At 48.2% G+C, this 20,404-nt stretch overlaps 1 protein-coding gene across 1 annotated transcript in view; it reads left to right on the plus strand.

The window, feature by feature from the left end:
• ACO1 (aconitase 1) overlaps nt 1-20,404 on the plus strand; it is a 59,577-nt gene that overhangs the window by 29,474 nt on the left and 9,699 nt on the right. The window contains exons 5-18 of the mRNA XM_084799736.1: nt 1,323-1,392; nt 1,501-1,684; nt 2,159-2,298; nt 5,169-5,340; nt 6,638-6,738; nt 7,704-7,820; nt 8,945-9,104; nt 10,390-10,525; nt 11,244-11,328; nt 12,597-12,753; nt 14,401-14,525; nt 16,816-16,920; nt 18,168-18,310; nt 19,632-19,779. Of these exons, the coding sequence (XP_084655862.1) occupies nt 1,323-1,392; nt 1,501-1,684; nt 2,159-2,298; nt 5,169-5,340; nt 6,638-6,738; nt 7,704-7,820; nt 8,945-9,104; nt 10,390-10,525; nt 11,244-11,328; nt 12,597-12,753; nt 14,401-14,525; nt 16,816-16,920; nt 18,168-18,310; nt 19,632-19,779 (1,843 nt within the window). The remainder of the gene's footprint in view (nt 1-1,322; nt 1,393-1,500; nt 1,685-2,158; nt 2,299-5,168; nt 5,341-6,637; nt 6,739-7,703; nt 7,821-8,944; nt 9,105-10,389; nt 10,526-11,243; nt 11,329-12,596; nt 12,754-14,400; nt 14,526-16,815; nt 16,921-18,167; nt 18,311-19,631; nt 19,780-20,404) is intronic.

Genomic DNA, 20,404 nt, shown 5'->3' on the forward strand with positions numbered 1-20,404 from the left:
GCGGCTCTGTGCTGCCACAGGTGGATGACAAGTCAGCTAGCTGCCCTGTGCTGCTGCTGCCACAGGTGGATGACAAGTCATCTAGTGGCCCTGTGCTGCCGCTGCCACAGGTGGATGACAAGTCAGCTAGCGGCCCTGTGCTGCCCCTGCCGCAGGTGGATGACAAGTCAGCTAGCAGCCCTGTGCTGCCGCTGCCACAGGTGGATGACAAGTCAGCTAGCCGCTCTGTGCTGCCACAGGTGGATGACAAGTCAGCTAGCCGCTCTGTGCTGCCACAGGTGGATGACAAGTCAGCTAGCCGCTCTGTGCTGCCACAGGTGGATGACAAATCAGCTAGCGGCCCTGTGCTGCCACTGCCGCAGGTGGATGACAAGTCAGCTAGCGGCCCTGTGCTGCCGCTGCCGCGGGTGCAGGGCAGCATGAGGAGTCATGATGATGACACAGTGAGATGCAAGAGGCAGTACGGGGCGGGAGCAAGAGTGCGGACACCAATCTGGACGTCTAGGTTCCACATTTACTAGCTGTGTGGCACTCGGCAGCTTTCTTAATGTCTGTGCATCTATTTTCTTCACTTGAAAATGTACTCATTAGCAGTTCCTAACTCTGAATATCATTTTGGAGACTCCATGAGAAAATTAAGCAGTTAGAATAGTAGCTGTTTCCTAGTAACGTCAGTAGTTGGCAGTTACATTATGAGAGGAGTTTGACTTGGGTCTTAGCTGTTCAGTGTGTCCTCAATCCATCATGCACAGATTATGAGTGACTTCTCTGTGCCAGACCTGCAGAGTTGTGACCATGTCCCACCCCACCTGAATGACCTTGGATGACCCTCTGCATGTAACCTAGGGGTTACAGTTGTTCGTGGAGAGCAACCATCTATGTAAACCCCAATCTGGAAGCTGTGGGCCCTCGGGACTGCTATTTTCTTTCTCCAGCACAAACACATGGGCATGCCGCCTACGTGTGGCTCAGCAGAGATAAGAGAGGCGGGTGCAGGAGCAAGCACTCCTTAAGTGTCTCTGCTGCCCTTGTCACACATGTCCCGAGCTGGTCCCTGAGAGTCAGACTCGGGGATTAACTTCCTTTTGAATTCAACTCACGTTTTCCCACCATGCTTAAGGGCTCTGGAGGGGGTCAGTGGAACCAGAGGAGAGTTGTAACGTGCATTTGCAGCTCACCTTATTTTGCCAGCTGGTAGTAGAGAGACGCACACCGGCCTGCACACCTGCAGGCGCACTGGCCGCCTCACTGATTGGTCACCAACAGATTGGATGAGTAACATGTGGGTCCTTGCAATCTATACAGTTTTTCCTCTCTGACAGGGCAGACAGTTTACAGAAGAACCAAGACCTGGAATTTGAAAGAAATAGAGAGCGATTTGAATTTTTAAAGGTATGGACCAGAGTGTGGTTTCACTGTTCGGTTCTGGGGGGCCAGGGTATGAGGGGCGGTGTGCAGGGAAAAGTAACTTCACTGTGTTCTCTCGTCATTCAATCCTAGTGGGGTTCCCAGGCCTTCTGCAACATGCGGATTATTCCTCCTGGCTCGGGAATCATTCACCAGGTGAATCTGGAGTATTTGGCAAGAGTAGTGTTTGATCAGGATGGATGGTACTACCCAGATAGCCTCGTGGGCACAGACTCACACACCACCATGATTGACGGTCTGGGAGTCCTTGGCTGGGGTGAGTCTTCTCCCACATGCCTGCCTCGAATGTTCTCTCTTCGCTCACCTCGTGAGTTAGCCTGGTCATCTAGAGTACACACCTAGGTCACAGCATGAGTTAGCATGGTCACAGAGAGGGTGCTTTTGTCTACTTCGCTTACTGCTATATTTTCCATCGCCTAGAAAATGATGCATCCACTTTCTATTTGGAAATACAAACTGAACTAAATTCAAGGATGTTTGTCTAAGTGAAAATCAGCTAGGCACATGTTAACAGTGGAGCCTCCTAAATCCACTCCTTGAGTGTGGCCCTGAAGAGATTTTGGTACAGATCCTGGGGGAGGCCACACTCTACGGAGGGAACAGAGAAAATGGGAGTTGCTCTGGGAGATAGAGCTCCGCACCACGTGAGCGTGCTGCCGGGGTTCTGGAGGCTGTGCTGAGGGACGGTGAGGGGTCTGGAAGCATCGTGGTGCTGTGCTCTTCACTGCAGGTGTGGGTGGAATTGAAGCAGAAGCCGTGATGCTGGGTCAGCCCATCAGCATGGTGCTTCCTCAGGTGATTGGCTACAAGCTGATGGGGAAGCCGCACCCTCTGGTCACATCCACAGACATCGTGCTCACCATTACGAAGGTAATGAGATGGTGTGTGTGTGTATGTGCGTGTGTCTGTGTGAGAATGTGTGTGTCTGTGTGTGCATGTGTGTCTGTGTGTGTGTGTCTCTCTCTCTCTGTGTATATGAAATATATATATATATATATATATATATATATATATATATATATATATAGCTTATTATACATACATATAGATACAAGGTTACTTTCAAACCTTGGAAAGCCAGTGACAAACAGGGAATAAACACAAAGGCTTCCATGTGCTCCAGAGAGCCTAGGATACAGTATGTAATAAAATCAAATAAAAGGGGTTCTTGTGGTTAAGTTTAGAAGGTTATCTTTATTCTTTTCCTTAATTTTTAAAAATTGTGACATGAAGTACTCAGAAATTAAAATCGTGTTTATATTTCTGTCACCGATATTTTTTCCCCCAAGAAAGGGTTGCACTATGTAATGCTGGCCATCCTAAAACTCTCTCTGTAGACCAGGCTGACCTTGAACTCACAGAGCTCTGCCTGCCACTGCCTCTCAAGTGCTGGGAATAAAAGTGTGTGCCACTACACCCAGCTCTTGTCACCAAAATTTAAAGACATGATAATGTCCTGTCAGATTTGCTTCCGAGGCTGTCTTTAATGACTTGGTGTGTCTTTGTAATTAGCGTGTGTTTATGGCTCAGCAGATCCTCTCCTTTCCAGGGATAATCACTGTCTTGGGGTTGAAAATTATTCCTACACGTATTTTATACTTTTGCTAGAACAATTTTCCTACATGGATCGTTTTCTTTTGAGTTTTATTACATTTTTACTTCTGTGTGTATGGGTGGGCATATTTTGTGTGTATGTCCGTGTGTATATGTGTGTTTGTGTGTGTGTGCGTGTGCATGCGTGTTTGTGAGGTATATTCCATGGCATGTGTGGAGGCCAGAGACAACCTTTGGGAGTTGGTTCTATCTACGGAGGTGTGTTGCTGGCCCTTCCTGGATCTTTCTTGCCTTAAGTGTTTCATTCTGATAATCCTTCACTTAGAACAACCCATGTTTGTATTCTTCACATTTTTGACATTCTTTTTCTTTCTTTTAAAAAATAAGAATGAGTTTGGTAGAATCTCAGATCTACAGGAGGGCTGATAGAAAACAAGCAGGCTCCCTGTCCCCTTCTTCCCAGCTCCCCGGATGCTCACGGCACAATGGCCTTCTCAAAACTAAGGTTAATGTTGGTACAGTGCTCCTAACTACAGCGTCACACCCCTCAGTGACTTCCGTGGTACAGTGTTCCTAACTACAGCATCACATCCCTCAGTGATGTCCCTAGTACAGTGCTCCTAACTACAGTGTCACACCCCTCAGTGATGTCCATGGTACAGTGCTCCTAACTACAGTGTCACACCCCTCAGTGACTTCCGTGGTACAGTGTTCCTAACTACAGTGTCACATCCCTCAGTGATATCCCTAGTACAGTGCTCCTAACTACAGTGTCACATCCCTCAGTGACGTCTGTGGTACAGTGCTCCTAACTACAGCATCACATCCCTCAGTGACTTCCGTGGTACAGTGCTCCTAACTACAGTGTCACATCCCTCAGTGACTTCCGTGGTACAGTGCTCCTAACTACAGCATCACATCCCTCAGTGATGTCCCTAGTACAGTGCTCCTAACTACAGTGTCACATCCCTCAGTGATGTCCCTAGTACAGTGCTCCTAACTACAGTGTCACATCCCTCAGTGATGTCCCTAGTACAGTGCTCCTAACTACAGTGTCACATCCCTCAGTGACGTCTGTGGTACAGTGCTCCTAACTACAGCATCACATCCCTCAGTGACGTCTGTGGTACAGTGCTCCTAACTACAGTGTCACATCCCTCAGTGACTTCCGTGGTACAGTGCTCCTAACTACAGCATCACATCCCTCAGTGATGTCCCTAGTACAGTGCTCCTAACTACAGTGTCACATCCCTCAGTGATATCCCTAGTACAGTGCTCCTAACTACAGCATCACATCCCTCAGTGACGTCTGTGGTACAGTGCTCCTAACTACAGTGTCACATCCCTCAGTGACTTCCGTGGTACAGTGCTCCTAACTACAGTGTCACATCCCTCAGTGATGTCCCTAGTACAGTGCTCCTAACTACAGTGTCACATCCCTCAGTGATATCCCTAGTACAGTGCTCCTAACTACAGTGTCACATCCCTCAGTGATGTCCATGGTACAGTGCTCCTAACTACAGTGTCACATCCCTCAGTGACGTCTGTGGTACAGTGCTCCTAACTACAGCGTCACATCCCTCAGTGATGTCCCTAGTACAGTGCTCCTAACTACAGTGTCACATCCCTCAGTGATGTCCATGGTACAGTGCTCCTAACTACAGTGTCACATCCCTCAGTGACGTCTGTGGTACAGTGCTCCTAACTACAGTGTCACATCCCTCAGTGATGTCCATGGTACAGTGCTCCTAACTACAGTGTCACATCCCTCAGTGACGTCTGTGGTACAGTGCTCCTAACTACAGTGTCACATCCCTCAGTGACTTCCGTGGTACAGTGCTCCTAACTACAGCATCACATCCCTCAGTGATGTCCCTAGTACAGTGCTCCTAACTACAGCGTCACATCCCTCAGTGATGTCCATGGTACAGTGCTCCTAACTACAGTGTCACATCCCTCAGTGACGTCTGTGGTACAGTACTCCTAACTATAGCATCACATCCCTTAGTGACATCGGTGGTACAGTGCTCCTAACTGCAGCATCACATCCCTCAGTGATGTCCCTTTGTCAGTCTGGCTCAGTCCTAGATATCCTGTTGCTTTTAGGGAGCATTGCAAAGAAATAGTTCTGTGTCTTAAACACAGGCCACTAAGCCTCAAACTTTCCTATTGTTCCTACTTTATAGCACCTCCGGCAAGTTGGGGTTGTGGGCAAATTCGTGGAGTTTTTCGGGCCAGGAGTAGCCCAGCTGTCCATTGCTGACCGAGCTACGATTGCCAACATGTGCCCAGAGTACGGCGCGACCGCAGCCTTCTTCCCGGTTGACGAAGTCAGCATAGCATACCTGCTGCAGACAGGTAAGCGAAGGGCTGACGGCAGAAACACTGAGCGTCCCAGCCCTGGCCCTCCACCCCTCCACATACCATGCTCTTGTATAAGATTGATTTTTTTTCCGTCTTTGTGGAGACAAAGTATGTTGGATTGAAGGCAGTGTGAAATGGAGCTATGGTGGCCAAGAAAAAGAGTGCGCTCTCGCTCTCTCTCTCTCTCTCTCTCTCTCTCATTACAAAACCCAAATGTGTATACTGGTTTTCAACTGCACATTTCCTTATATTGACACAAGAGATCTTAGTGATGGTAGCTGCTGTCTCTGGGGTGCTGTAGGGTCCCACTGTGCTGTCTTCTCCTGCATGCACTGACAGAGTAGGTCAGTGGGTTACCTGCTTAAATGATAGGAGAGGAAACTGAGGCCCAGAGCAGTGTAACCACCCAAGGCCAGTAAGCAGCAGAGCCCGAATGGAAGGCTATGGCTTCCTTACTCAGAGCAGCAGTGGGGTCGGGTTGTAGTCCTGGCCATGTGGCACTGGGAGTTGAGACTTCAGCCGTTAGATGCAAACTCAGCTTCTGCCATTTCCTACCTGTGTTCCTTAGAGAACTTCCCTGAGCTAGCATTCCTCATCAGTAGCTGGGAATAACAGGACTTGTCTCATGGGATGGGGATAAAAGGTTAGGGTTTGAAGTAATTCATTTGAAGCATTTAGCACACAGTGCCAGGCACACACCAAGGTGCTTATGAGCCGGAGGTTTGAGGAGGTTGCTAACTATCTTAACAAAGTAATGCCGAGAGTGTCTGGGACAAGGCAAGGGCAGATTCATGGGTGCACTTGGCTCAGGCTTGAGCAAAGGCTGCCTCCAAAAAGAAAAAGAGGGGGCTGGAGAGATGGTTCAGTGGTTAAGAGCGCCGCCTGTTCTTCCTAGAGGTCCTGAGTTCAATTCCCAGCAACCACATGGTGGCTCACAACCATCTAGAATGTGATCTGATGCCCTCTTCTGCAGATAAAGCACTCATATGCAATAAATAACACAAACAAATCTTTAAAAAAGAAGAAGAAGAAGAAGAGTCTCTGTAAGTGGAGCCAGGGTTTGTTTCGTGTCCATCACTTCGGTAGGAAGAGCAGGTGGTGCCTGATGAAAAGCAGCCTGGACACTGAAGAAACAGAAAGAAACATTCGTGTCTGTTTGTGTGTGTGTGTGTGTGTGTGTGTGTGTGTGTGTGTGTGTGTGTGTGTGTGTGTACAGAACTGCAGGTCGGCTTAGCTTATAGTCTTTTACCAGATAATGGTAACGTGTATATTTGTTCCCAATGCCATTTAGGTCGTGAGGAAAACAAAGTCCAGCACATTAAAACGTATCTTCAGTCTGTCGGCATGTTCCGAGATTTCAGTGACTCCTCTCAAGACCCTGACTTCACCCAGGTATGAGCGAGCGCCTTCCTACCAACACATTCCTGCTTTCTGAGCCTACAGTTGTCTGCGTTTTTCAGAAGTGGAAATTAGTCACTGCATTGTCATTGTCATCATAAGGGCGGAAAAAGGTGAAAAAAAATGAAAACGGTTAAGGACATAAACATATCAAAGTGACTTCTTAATGTGCCTGCTGCCCTAATCTCTGTGAATCGAGTGTCCCCTCCCCCAACTACTGGTTGACACGTCTGCGGGACAGACTTTATTAAGGTAGCTGGCGCTATTTAAGGGCCAAGCCCAGCATTTGCTGACGGTGTGAGCACATCAGGGGCTCTGCTTGCCAGTGATTGGCTTTATTTCCTAGGGATACAAACCAAATCCACATTTTTCCAAGCAGCCAAGGTTAGAGAGTAAACCAGACTTGGGGGGCGCAGATTTCATGTATCAGCAAGGGAAGGAAGTGCTCACTGAGCTGTCAGCCTGTTTTCAACAGTGACAGCTTGTGTCTGCACCTCTCAGTAGGAAGCCCATCTTGGCCTGAAAGCCATGTGTGAGCTGCTCTACCAGGTAGCCAGTGTCTACCCCATCTCTCTGAGGAGGCAAAGAGTCCTGCCAGGCCCATGCTACTCCCATGCCCATCTTCCCCCCCCTCCCATTTTTCAAGACCAGGTTTCTCCCTGGCTGTCCTGGAACTCTCTTTGTAGACCAAGCTGGCCTTGAACTCACAGAGATCCGCCTGCCTCTGCCTCCTGAGTGCTAGGATTAAAGGCGTGCGCCACCACGCCCAGCTCTCCCATGCCCATCTTAACATCGGGAAATTAATCTTGCACGTGATAAGAGGGTCACTGGCTGCCTCGTTTTTTTGGAAGTGGCTGCTTGTTTATTTGGTTGCTTACTGTTGGGATGGTCTCAGGTCTCTGGTGTGGTTGTGCTGTTTCTTTATGAATTCTGTAATTGCTTTTGGCTTGGGTGAACAGGTTGTGGAGTTAGATTTGAAAACGGTTGTGCCTTGCTGCAGTGGACCCAAAAGACCTCAGGACAAAGTTGCTGTGTCTGACATGAAAAAGGACTTTGAAAGCTGCCTTGGAGCCAAGGTACGGCCTCTGGACTCTACCCTGTGCCCTGCTCCTAGTGTCTACGCTTTCACAACAGCTTGTTAGGGATCTTCTGAGGCCTGGGGCCAATGGCGTTACTTCTCCGTCCTGCATGCCTTTATGGTTCCCCGTTAGCTATGGGCCTAGCAGCTTCCCTGCTGACATGCCTGTGTATAAACACAATCCCGGCTTATGTATACATCCTTTTCACATGAAAACCCGTTTCCCACAGTGTTGTCCGCCCTGTTCACACGGGTTCTGTAGTTTTCATTCATGCCTCTCTGGGTGTGCATGACTCTGGTCCATCCTCTGACATCCTGTTCTGTTCAGTCCATAAAGTTCTGCTCAGATACCGTTCTCTGTAACAGTCCTGAGCATCTCCTAGCAGGAAGTCATCTTTCCCTAGCTTGACACTTCATGGCACTTAGCCCGAAGCCCATCGGATGAGGGTCCATATTCTCTGGCTTATATTGCTGGGGCTTTATTTGCGTATGTGGTTTCCCTTAGTGACCTGTGCTTGTGAGCCCAGGAGTTGCATCATAAATTGTTCTTTTACCCCACAAACCTCCCAGCATGATGCCTGGTGCTCAGACTTTCTGTGAGGTCTCCCAAATGAGAGGTGAAGATGGATTTTATCCATGAGGCATCAGCACTGTACCAGATGTTCGTCTGTATCTTACATTACTGATCAGATTTAGTGTAAAGTGATGTTAATAAAAGCCACCTTCCTGCAGATTCCCATGTGGTCAGAATCAGGAGCCTCGGTCAGGCCGTAGCCACTGAACCACACACTAGTGTCTTAGGACTCTTTGCAGGCTAATTTTGAGTTGTTCATAGGTTCGGTCTCTTAGTCCTGAGGAGACAAGAAAGCTGTTGCTGACTTCATGGTGGAGCAAGATACAGGACTCACGGCTGCCTTTGTGAATATTTAAGAGAATAAAGCAGAGTCTAAATGTTCTGGACTGTTTCAAATTGTATTCTAGAAGTATTTCTTTTGTTCATAGTTAGCACTTAAAATTAGTACCCTATTTTTTTCCACAGTGAGTTTTGATCACATATATACCGTGTGTGTCTTATCTTCTTTCCTATTTGCATGTCATATTTTCAACCTTCCCTTCCCACAGCAAGGATTTAAAGGCTTCCAAGTTGCTCCAGACCATCACAACGACCACAAGACGTTTATCTACAATAACAGTGAATTCGCTCTTGCTCATGGGTCTGTGGTGATTGCTGCCATCACTAGCTGCACAAACACTAGCAATCCATCCGTGATGTTAGGAGCAGGTCAGTACATCCATTTCCATCCTCTGGGGTCTCTTGGATGTAGGAGTAGAAGGTTCACAGAAATAGACACTGGTTGGCCCAGAAATTTTCTAGACAACAAATAACATCCAAAGCAAAATACCTGAAGTAGAGTTCATAGTGTCTGACAGCCCTTCCTTGTAATTAGCACAGAAAATAGGTAGAGGAAAGTGGAGGAAGCTGTATTTCTGCTAACACCTAGAATCTGGGTCCTACCCAAGAAAGAAAGAAAATAGAAAGAGAACTTGTTGTTGTGTTGTAGACTTTAACCCCGTCCACCCCGGACAGAGAGACTTTGCACTGTCTCGGTGCACTGGCAGTTGCAGGGGGATCTGGCCACAGGGCACTGGCTGACCAAGCTCCGTGCACGCAGCCTGTTACGCAACGCTGGGACGTAGTTAATGGTTACACGCAGAGTTCGGTGTTATAGTTCACGTGTCTCATCAGCCTGGAGAGCTACCTTGAGTCCGGAAACCAACACCAATAGCTCTTTCTTAGAGGGCTAAGGGCGACCGTTTTAGAGTTCATCTTTGCCACCTAAACTTTCTACGCTTATGTGGAACGCACCACTTTCCTCAGAGAGTATCAGCAGCTGCCCACGGCCCTTGTCTCCTGGCTCTTGCCTCTTCGCCTCATTTCTTCCCACAGCCGTGACGCTCCCTGAGTCAGAGGGCACGCCATTCCATCACAGTCCAGGGGCCCAGGACCACTCATCTCTTGTGTCAGGGACCCCAGTTTCCAGATCTGCTCCAGGCTGCCTGGCTTCTCTGGCAGTCAGTGTACAATTTGTGTCCCTCAGAAAAGGCCTTCCCAGTTACAGTTTCCAGCTAAATCCAACCAGATAATTTTAGGATCATTTTTTCCCTCCAAAAATAAAAAAAAAACCAGCTGATATGATATTCCTAAATGATTTGGGACTTATTTCTCTTACTTGTTCGGTTGGCTGGTTTTGTTGTTTGGGAACTTGTGTACACTGCATTGTTCTAAACTCACAGAGGTTCTGCCTCTGGGGATTCCGGAATTAAAGGTGTGTGCCACCGTGCCAGGCTGGAGTTTATTTATTAAAAGAAACCAAAGCCTACCTGCCTCTTGCTTCATTCCCATGAGTCATTTGGGCTTGCTGCACGCATGAACTGTGTCTGGGTGGTGAACTTTTGATCTGTTCGTCAAGAACTATAACTGGAAAAAAACGGGCTTTTTCCTAATGTGCTCTTAACATCTGAGTAAACAGCTACCTGTGCTGCTGTGTCTGTTCACCATTTCACAGGACTGCTAGCAAAGAAAGCTGTGGAGGCGGGGCTGAACGTGAGACCCTACATCAAAACCAGCCTGTCTCCCGGAAGCGGTGTGGTCACCTACTACCTACGCGAGAGTGGAGTCATGCCTTACCTGTCCCAGTTAGGGTGAGGAAGAGGGCCGGGTGGGTTGTTTATGCCTTTGCTTTTGCGGTGGTCTTCTGGCATCTGTATCCTTGTGCAGCTGCCGTGAGATTGTCTGGTGCTTTGTACATTCACAGCGTTTTATCACAGAGTAGGTAGACTTAACCACTAGCATCTCCAACTGCATGGGCCCCTGTGGATGGTTGTGCTAGTTCATTGTACAGGAGTGAACCCTGTGGTTCCATGTGGCAGTCCCTCCTTCACCCAGAAGAGGGCGCCTTTCCTCACTTGCACTGAGATGAACTCTGAGCTGGTAGTGGCTGTGCAGTTGAGTCTGCCTCTTGGCACAAAAATACTTACCTAACGAGGCTGCAGACGTTCTAATCCTTGAGGCAAATAAGTGACTAGTTGCCAAACAGTTTCTCCAATCACTCTGTTATTGTTTATTAGTTTGTATAACATGTTTTCTCCATGTGTTTCATAAAATTCAAAAGTTTTGGGGAATGCACAGTAATAGGAATTGGAAACATTAAATGACACATCCGGTTTCAAGTTTCGAGTAACCTAAGCTATTTAACTTGTGTGACAAGTTAGAAACTGTGAGTAGAATCCGGCTTAGGAAGGAAGGCCCTGTCCTAAACTCAACACCGCTGCCATTCCTTTGTGGCCTGTGACCTCTGGAAGTGTTCCAGCAGAGGGGCTCACTGAGAGTGGCCATTTCCTGTGCTTGTTTGATACCTAGGTTTGACGTGGTGGGCTATGGCTGCATGACCTGCATTGGCAACAGTGGACCGCTTCCTGAACCTGTGGTCGAGGCAATCACTCAGGTAACGACCGAGGCGCCTGCGGTCCGCAGACCTCTGGGTTGAGTTCATATAGCATATGGCAAATTCCAGAAGTCTTAGGACAACCCTTGGAGTCAGGATGTGGCTAAGAATATGCTTTAGAACTAAGATTAACGAGAAGAGATCAGGAGCTGTGTAGCACCGGGCAAGTAGATTAGCCGGTTGGCGCCTTGGTTTCCACAGCTTTAACTTGGAGATGATATAGTATTGCTTTAGAGAGTGCTGACTGAAGGGACTCCAGCCAGCCCCATCTTGGCAAACAGCTCTGACCGGCCTGGCCCCTTCTCCCTACTCCCTCTGCCTTGCTAAAACCCATCTATTTCCTTATCTGGCTACTTCCTCCCCCTGAGGCTGACTACCAAGGTCTAAGGGCCACCAATCAAAAGCCCCTTTTGGCTCCCATAATTAACATGCCCAATCAAATCAAACACCTCTTCCTTACACTGGGTCGAGCCCCCCCCCCTCCCTTACCTTTATAAATTGCCATTTGCCTATGGGCCACATCTGTCTCCTTTCTATACAGAGGGAGTCCTTTGTCATGTGCTCCCCACTTCCCCCACCCCACCCCTAACAAGCATCCCTCCCCTTCTCCCTCATCCTCTTCTCTCCTGTCTCTGTCTTTTATTCTCTATGCTTTATCCCCCTGGAGCGAATAAATCTACTTTGTGTTGAGAACTTGGTCTTCGGGTGTCTTGAGCTGACTCCAAGGGTCCCTTCTGGAAACTGTGATGATAAATACGAAGTGCTTGGAGCAGTGCCTGGCACCCAGGCAAGGGCTCAGTGCACGCTGGTTTTGGCTGCAAGGGGCTCTACATTGTTTGTCGCTGGTCATTTGAAACTTGGTTCAAAATCAAACAAATCTACTTAGAAATGAATGTAAAACTACCTTGGTTGGTTTGTCTTCTGGCCCCACCGATTTATAGCCTTAAAAAGTACTTGTGGGCCTGTTGCTGTGGTTCCCTTCAGCTGTTACCTTTTCACCTTTCCTGGGAGTATCACCTGGTCTCAGACTCCGGCACCAGAAATTACGTTATATGCTGACATATCTGGAATTTTCTCAAGAGCAGGAGTTACTGGCCAGCACTCCCTGTGTTTGACCTGGAGCTCTCCCCTTGAAGACCCCTCCGTGCCCTCCTCCTTCATAGCAGGAGACCTGAGAGAAGGAAGGGTGGCTGACACATGATGTAAAAACTGGCAGATGCCTGGCAGTGCCCTCCCTTGTGCACTGATGGTTCTCTTGCCTCACGCAGGGAGACCTCGTAGCTGTTGGAGTGCTGTCTGGGAACCGGAATTTTGAAGGCCGCGTCCATCCTAACACGCGGGCCAACTACTTAGCGTCTCCTCCACTGGTCATAGCTTATGCGATCGCGGGGACCGTCAGGATTGACTTTGAGAAAGAGCCTTTGGGTAAGAGTTTGCTCTTGTGCTTGTCTTTCTGACTGGAGGGGCTGGAGACGTGGCTCAGCGGTGAAAAGCGCTGAGGACCCGGGTTCAATTCCCAGCAACCCACATGACAGTTCACAACTGTCTGTAATTCCAAGACTTGACACCCTCACACAGATAATACATGTAGGCAAAGCATCAATGCACGTTAAATAAAAATTTTAAAAAAGAAAAGGAAAATAGACTGGAAAGAAGTTGCTGCTTTTGTTATTATACAGCGAAGTGTAGAATTAAGGCTTGGGCATGGTGGCACATGTCTTTAATCCGCAGTCTCAGAAGGCAGAAGCAGGCAGACCTCTACAAGTGAGTTCCAGGCCAGTCAGAGCCACAGTGAGACCCTGTCTCTAAAATCACCCTGTAGAGATGAGACAGTCTTTTCACTCTTCTCCAGGGTATAGCCAAAGGACAAAAGAAGGAAACAAGACTCTATTGGGGGCAGTAGGTGGCGAAAAGAACATAAACTCCAAACGCATTAGCAGTTTGCCATTCTGGCATCTTCAGAGGTCCCTGCCTTTTGCCTCATGGTCTCCTGAGATGGACGGCCTGTACTGTGTGCCCTGTGGGAACGCGCTCCACCCTGGACCCTTCCTCTCACTGCCTCCTCACTCCAGCCAGGGCATTCAAATCCCTAAGATTTGCTTTTAGGAAACCGCACGGTAGCTGTACAGTTGACTCTCGTGGTTTTGGAGTCTGCCTTTATAATTTACACCTGCGACCTAAAATGTATTTGTCCCTAAATCAGCATTCCCAGTGTAGTCAGGGCCTGTCACAGACGCGAGCTTGAGTGAAAGCTGAGTCACCCACAACACACCTTCACTGTGACACAGCCAGACAAAGCATCACTCTGCCTTCTTGTTTCAGCTCTTAAGTCTGTAAACAAATGTGCTTTCCACAGTCTAGTTAGCACCACTGTTTGATTTTGTGTGTGTGTGTGATGATTTTCCTTTTCTTGATGGCTCTGGAGCATAGAACTTAACTATGTCCAATGTTCTACGCCCAAGAAGCCAGTGATGTGCCTGGCATTGACACAGCCTTTATTCAGGCATGAGTTAGTGTGCTGTTGGCTCTGAGTCCCCAGTTAATGACAGTATTGTATAGCCTTCCTCACTGTCTGTGGAGCATTGACTTCAGGAACCTCTGAGGATACTGAAGTCTCCCAGTAACTCAAGTACCTACTAGCAAATGACAAAGTATTTCATATTACACACAGGCCATCCCTAAGTCACTCATGACACCTATGACAGTGTCAGTGCTATATAAACATTGTATAGAAAACAATGAGAGGGAAATGTACATGTTCAATTTAGGTTCCTTTTTTTTTCTCTCCTCTGCTTTCAGACTGTAGTTAACAAATTCAAATTAAGAAATACAAAACTTACAAATTGGCAGCCAAGTTGTATGTAAATGTCTATAAATAAGACAGCATATGCTACGCTGCCAGGTTATGTATTAGTCAGTTGATGGAAATGTGGTCAGAGTTTTCCTGTAGAGGAAGAGACTCAGTCTTCACTGGTTCGTGTTTGCACAGCTCCTGGGAGAAACAGATCTGACTGTGTGATGATGAGGTGGGTGTTGGAGGAAGCCTTCTCATCAGCGATGTGTTTTCCGCAGGAGTGAATGCACAAGGCCAGCAAGTGTTTCTGAGGGACGTCTGGCCAACTCGAGACGAGATCCAGGCGGTGGAGCGGCAGTACGTCATCCCTGGGATGTTTAAGGAGGTCTACCAGAAAATAGAGGTGAGGCACACCCCCCACACACACACACACCACACACACCACACACACGCACACCAGACACACACACACACACACACGCATACCACATGCACACACACACATGCACACCACACACACGCACACTATACACACACACACACACACACACACACACACACGCATACCACACGCGCGCACACACACACACACATGCACACCACACACACGCACATCACACACACACATGCATGAACACACGCACGCACACCACACACACACACCACACACGCACACCACACACACACACACACACACACACCACACACATGCACACCACACACACACACACACACACACACACACACACACACACACACACACGAAGGTGTTTATGTTGTGTTATCTCTGCAGACCTTGAGCTAACAGAGCATAAAGTATAAAAAGAAACATTTTTTTTCTTCCTTTGACTAGGGCAGTGTTATCAACTTCTCCCATGATTCATATTTGTTACTAAACCCACACACCTTACAGATTAGGACAAAGTGGGACACAACCAGTAACAGTCTTAGGTGCATCTTAACTCCACTCTTTTTTCAGACATCTTAGAATGTCACCTGTGTTAAGGACTATGATAGTCACTATATTTTGTCACTAGGGTGGGGTTAATTGATTGACTGTATCTCCCGAAGAATTATTTGAATGTGTTTTTTTTTTAAGTATTAAAATCAGAATGTTCCCACTTGTTGAAATGAGGAAAAAAAAAGTTGTGTTGTACATTTTAAAATAGGAGGAAGTCGGGCATGGTGGGTCAGGCCTTTAACCTCTCAGCACAGTACTCAGGAGGCTGAGGCAGGTGGATATCTGCGAGTTGGAGATTGGCCTGGTCTATATAGTGAGTCCCGGGACAGCCGAACTACATAGTAAGACCACATCTCCAAGTAATCGAGTGAATAAATAAATAAAGTGGGATAAGTGAGTGGGACTCAGTCCCCTTTCCGAGTCTCAGTCACACTCGTCCCTGCTGACCAGGGTGCTCTGACTCTGGGGATGGCTTGAAACGAGAACAAGACCGTAGGACAGGGGCAGTGGGCGTAGAAGTCCTCACTGCCACCTTCCACAAGCTACTCACCAGGAAACAGTATCAGCGAGGCTGTCAGCCGTCTGACTAAATGTGTCTCAAGTTACGGGATCTAAGAAGAAAATTCAAGCCAAAGTGGCTGTCATTTTCTATCGAGTGTCCACAGAACCCGGAAGCCCAGGATGTTAAGAATGTATATTCATTCCCTGTCGGGTCCCTGGTGGGTGGGGTGGGACTCAAGAGGCCCCTCCCTCCCTGGGAAGCCGCTGGCAGTTAATAGTTGCCTGGAGAAGAAGGGTCATTTTCTTCCGCAGCCCATGCTCATCCAGGCGACGCCAATTAAACGCAGCAGGTCAGGAAAAGAAGGCACAAAAGCAGAAGGGAGACTAGGTGAGAAGAAGGGAGTGAGGTGAATAAGAACCAGGGCCGGGGGAGCGGGGGGAGGGGCAAGAAAGCAGTGGGGATATACACATGTACATGACGTCATTAAAATATTGGGGCTGGAGAGATGGATCAGTGGTTAAGAGCACTGAATGCTCATCCCGAGGTCCTGAGTTCAATCTCAGCAACCACATGGTGGCTCACAACCATCTGTAATGTGATCTGATGCCCTCTTCCGGACTGCAGGTGTACATGCAGGCAGAGCACTATATACATAAAAATAAATAAATAAATAAATAAATAAACACACACACACACACACACACACACACACATATTAGAAATAAAAATAGGTCAAACTTAGCAAGTTCAGACAAAAGCAGTTCCTGTCTGTGGGTACAGAATGAGGGGGGCCTCAGCCTTCCCGAGCTCTAGGCACCCCATCTGGGCCACCCCGGGCACCTAACTGAGTCCACAGTTCCACGCTGGCTCTTAGCTGTGGCTTCCCTCGGCACTGCCCACCTGGCTTCTCCAGTTTCATCATGGTAGGTAAGAGAGAGACGTGGTTAGAAGGCAGTGCTTTCGGGTGTGTGGAGGGGCGCGAGGGGGCAGTCACCTGCCGGTGTGAATCCCTGGGGACGCGGGGAATGGAGAGGGCCTGGCTTTTTACCAGTTACTTAGCAAGAAGAAGGAACCACTGTGTGTTTCTGCTTAGAACCCAAATGGCTTTTAGTAGACCTCTTTTGAATGTTTTGTATTTACCTATTATTTTTGTTTTCCTGGACTAGAATGTGATTGATTCCCTCCCCTCCCCGCCCCCACCTCTTTCTTTCTTCTTCTTTTTTGCCCCAGACTGTAAACAAAAGCTGGAATGCCTTAGCAGCGCCGTCAGAGAAGCTGTACACATGGAACCCTAAATCTACCTACATTAAGTCACCGCCGTTCTTCGAAAACTTGGTAGGAATTTTCTACTGTATTTGTGGACAGTATATGTTTTTAAATTTTAGTGTGTGTGTGTGTGTGTGTGTGTGTGTGTGTGTGTGTGTGTGTGATATTTGTATGTGCGCATTTGTATGTATGGCCATGAGACATGTGTGGAGGTGAAAAGCAGCCTGTTGAGTCACTCCCCTCCTACTGTCCGTTCCAGGGTCAGGCACAGGTCATGGGGCTGGTGTTGGTGGCAAGAACTCTTACCTGGAGCCATCTCACCGGCCTAACTTTTTTTTTTTTAATGTGTATGAGTTTTTCTTGGCATGTATGTCTGTGCACTGCATATGAACAGTGCCTGGGGGTAGGGAGGGGTCATGGAAGAGGACATTAGAGTTACAGGTTTTTGGTTTGGTTTGGTTTTGGTTTTTTGAGACAGGGTTTCTCTGTGTAGCCTTGGGCTGTCCTGGACTCACTTTGTAGACCAGGTTGGCCTCGAACTCACAGCGATGTGCCCTCCTCTGCCTCCCGAGTGCTGGGATTAAAGGAGTGCGCCACCACCGCCCAGCGCCCAGAGAGTTACAGACAGTTTTAAGCCACCATTTAGTGCTGGGAATTGAAGAACAGTTGGTACTCCTCACCTCTGAGCCATCCCCTCCAGCCCCTGGCTTTCTTTTCTTAATATAAGTTCTTTAAAAGCTGTTTTGTTGTTGTTGTTGTTGTTGTTTTGTTTTGTTTTGTTTTGTTTTCTTGTCCAGTCTTACCCTACAGCCTTGTGCTGGCTGCCCACTGGCATATTCAAGCTGAGACTGCTGGGTGAGCTGTAGGAGGCGGGGAGGTTGGGCTGCAGGCACTGTTTCTGTGGCCAGAGGTTCTGTGTGGCCGTGCAGAGACATCCTGGTGAGAAGACACCACTTAGAAGAGTTCCAGCTAAGGCCTTCAGGACCTGCCCAGGAGAATGTCCTCAGGGCTCACCATATTTATTTAACTCCTACACCTCATGGTGGGTCACGATGGAGGAGATGCAAAGACTTAAATGGAGAAGCAGAAAGAAGGTCCCTGAAGCTGCGCTCCCTTTGCCTTTGAAGGCTGGTGAACTAATATCCAAGGTTCAGAAGTCAACATTTCCAGTTGACCTTACTTTTCATTATAAGCATCATTGCTATGAGCCAAAGTAAACTGGAATTTTCCATGCACTAATATGCAGCTCTCAGCGTTGAGCCCATCCCATGACCCAGGAAACCTGGGCACGTGCTAACTTTTGCATTCTTCCATAGACTTTAGACCTCCAGACGCCCAAGTCTATAGTGGGTGCTTATGTGCTGCTAAACTTAGGAGACTCAGTAACTACAGACCATATCTCTCCAGCGGGGAATATTGCAAGAAACAGCCCCGCTGCTCGCTACTTGACCAACAGAGGGTAAGTGTGCGTGAGGTGGAACAGACTGCAGGCAGAGGGAGGGTGAAGCTGCCATTTCTCTTTTCCTATTGGTGTCTTTGGGATCAGACTGTCTTCTTTCTTTGATGACCACTAGTGCTTGAAAACCAGTTGATTTTCCTGCTTTCGCTGCCTACTTAGCACCGTAGGAGAGCTCACTGAGTCACAAGTAGCCAGAGAGATAGCTTCCAAAGCAAGTGTAGTATGCCTTAGGCTCGTGTTTTCTGTCTCCGGAGCTGCGGCAGAGCCTGCCTGAGACCCAGTAAAGATATAAGCTGAAATTCATTGTCGTGTCCCGTTGACAGAATGTGTGGCTCTCCCACCGCCTTGTCCCCTCAGACATGCCACTGTCCTTAGGCGTGTCCTCATCATACTGTCAGCTCAATACAGATAGAGTTTGGGGTGCTCGGCTCTGATCTCCATGAGACTTGTGTGAGAAGCAAAAAATTCCTGATTTCTCTTTCTCCCTTCCAAATCAGTTCCCTCGCAACGAGGGCTCAGAGAAAACTTGAGAAGAACAAATGCTTTTTTCTCTGCGGGTGATCGTCTTGATGTAAGGACTCTTTAGGGCAGTGAATGCAAGCAAGCGTAGTGTGCCACCCCCCATAGCGCACAGACCTGCAACATTCTGGGTAGGATTTCAGAGGTTCTGAGGCACGTTTGTCTGCTCCCAAAACCCACCGGAAGCTCCCTTGGCCACCAAATGTAGATATAACAATTAAATCATGTTCACATTGGCTCCCACTATGTAAAACTCAGGCTGTGTCCACCGAAACATGCTTCTCTTGGCATCACAAGGGTCCCACACATAAGATACAGGAACAGACATCACTCTTGTGCCTCTTTGGCCCTGCCATGATTCTTTTCTTCTGGAAAGTTGTGCGTTGTGTTGCCAGTTCTTTGCTTCCCTTGCTTGTGGAAAATTATTCAGGGACAAGTTGAGTCCTACTTGTGTGTGCGGCGAATTAGTTGTCCCCCAGTCTCTAACCCATCTGACTAGCCTCCCTATTACCTTTAATTTCCTCGTCCCCTTGTATGTAGCTGTGTGCACTTCCTGCTGAGTTAGGGGGACAGTCCTTGTAGAGTTCCTTCTAATTTTCTATCTGGATGTGACCCTGGGGAGGATTGATTCTTGCCCTTCTCCACTCTCTCCCAGTTGAGGCTTTGAGAACAGCCTGTTAGAACAGTGTCTGGCAGATCCAGTGATGTGGCTGGCTTTATGGCCTTTCTCTTGTCTGTGTGTAAACTAGGTTTGCTCTTCGCCAGCATCGCTAACGAGCTCTTCCTGCTTCTGTTCCATCAGCCTGACGCCACGAGAGTTCAACTCCTATGGCTCCCGCCGTGGGAATGACGCCATCATGGCACGGGGGACGTTTGCCAACATTCGCCTGTTGAACAAGTTTCTGAACAAACAGGCACCTCAGACTGTGCATCTTCCCTCAGGAGAAACCGTGAGTACCGCTGTCCACCCTTCAGAAACCGCTGACCGCCTGGCTCTTCACAGCAGCTTTCCTTGTCTCCACAGCCTGCCTGGCTTCCTATGGCTGCTCTTGCTAGGTGTCTGTATGTGTGCCACACATCATAGTACGGATTTGTCTCTGCTGCTCAGTGGCCGGGCGCCGTGGCTCACCTAGGTCTCATTTCATGGAAGTTGATCTTAAAGGAGCCTTTGAGTGAAATTCCACCTGTGTTTTCAGTACTTGAAGATAAGATTCCAGGGTTTTCAGGATGTTTGTCAAGAAGGGCTCTTGTGTGTCCCTGCTGGGGTTTGTCCTCATCCACAGCACCCACAGCAAAAGGAAGGGCTATGAGGTTTGCTCAGTCCAGGAGCTTTTCTGAAGCCGGTGTATATGCTAGAGTTGTTTATTTGTAGATGTGGGTGTGTGCGATGGGAAAGCCACCTGAGGTGAGGTCCCAGCACCAGTCATTTGCCCTCTTATAAATTTGTGACCTAGAAATAACCCTGGCCTGCCAGAGCCCTCTCTGGACAGTACGGAACAGGTCGTAGACCAGGGAGCGAGGCTGAGAAATGAGAGATCAGAAATAAGAAACTGAGGCAAGAAATAGTCAGAGACA

This window comes from Acomys minous (genome assembly GCF_964271855.1).
Source record: "Acomys minous genome assembly, chromosome: 1".
Lineage (NCBI taxonomy): Eukaryota > Metazoa > Chordata > Mammalia > Rodentia > Muridae > Acomys > Acomys minous.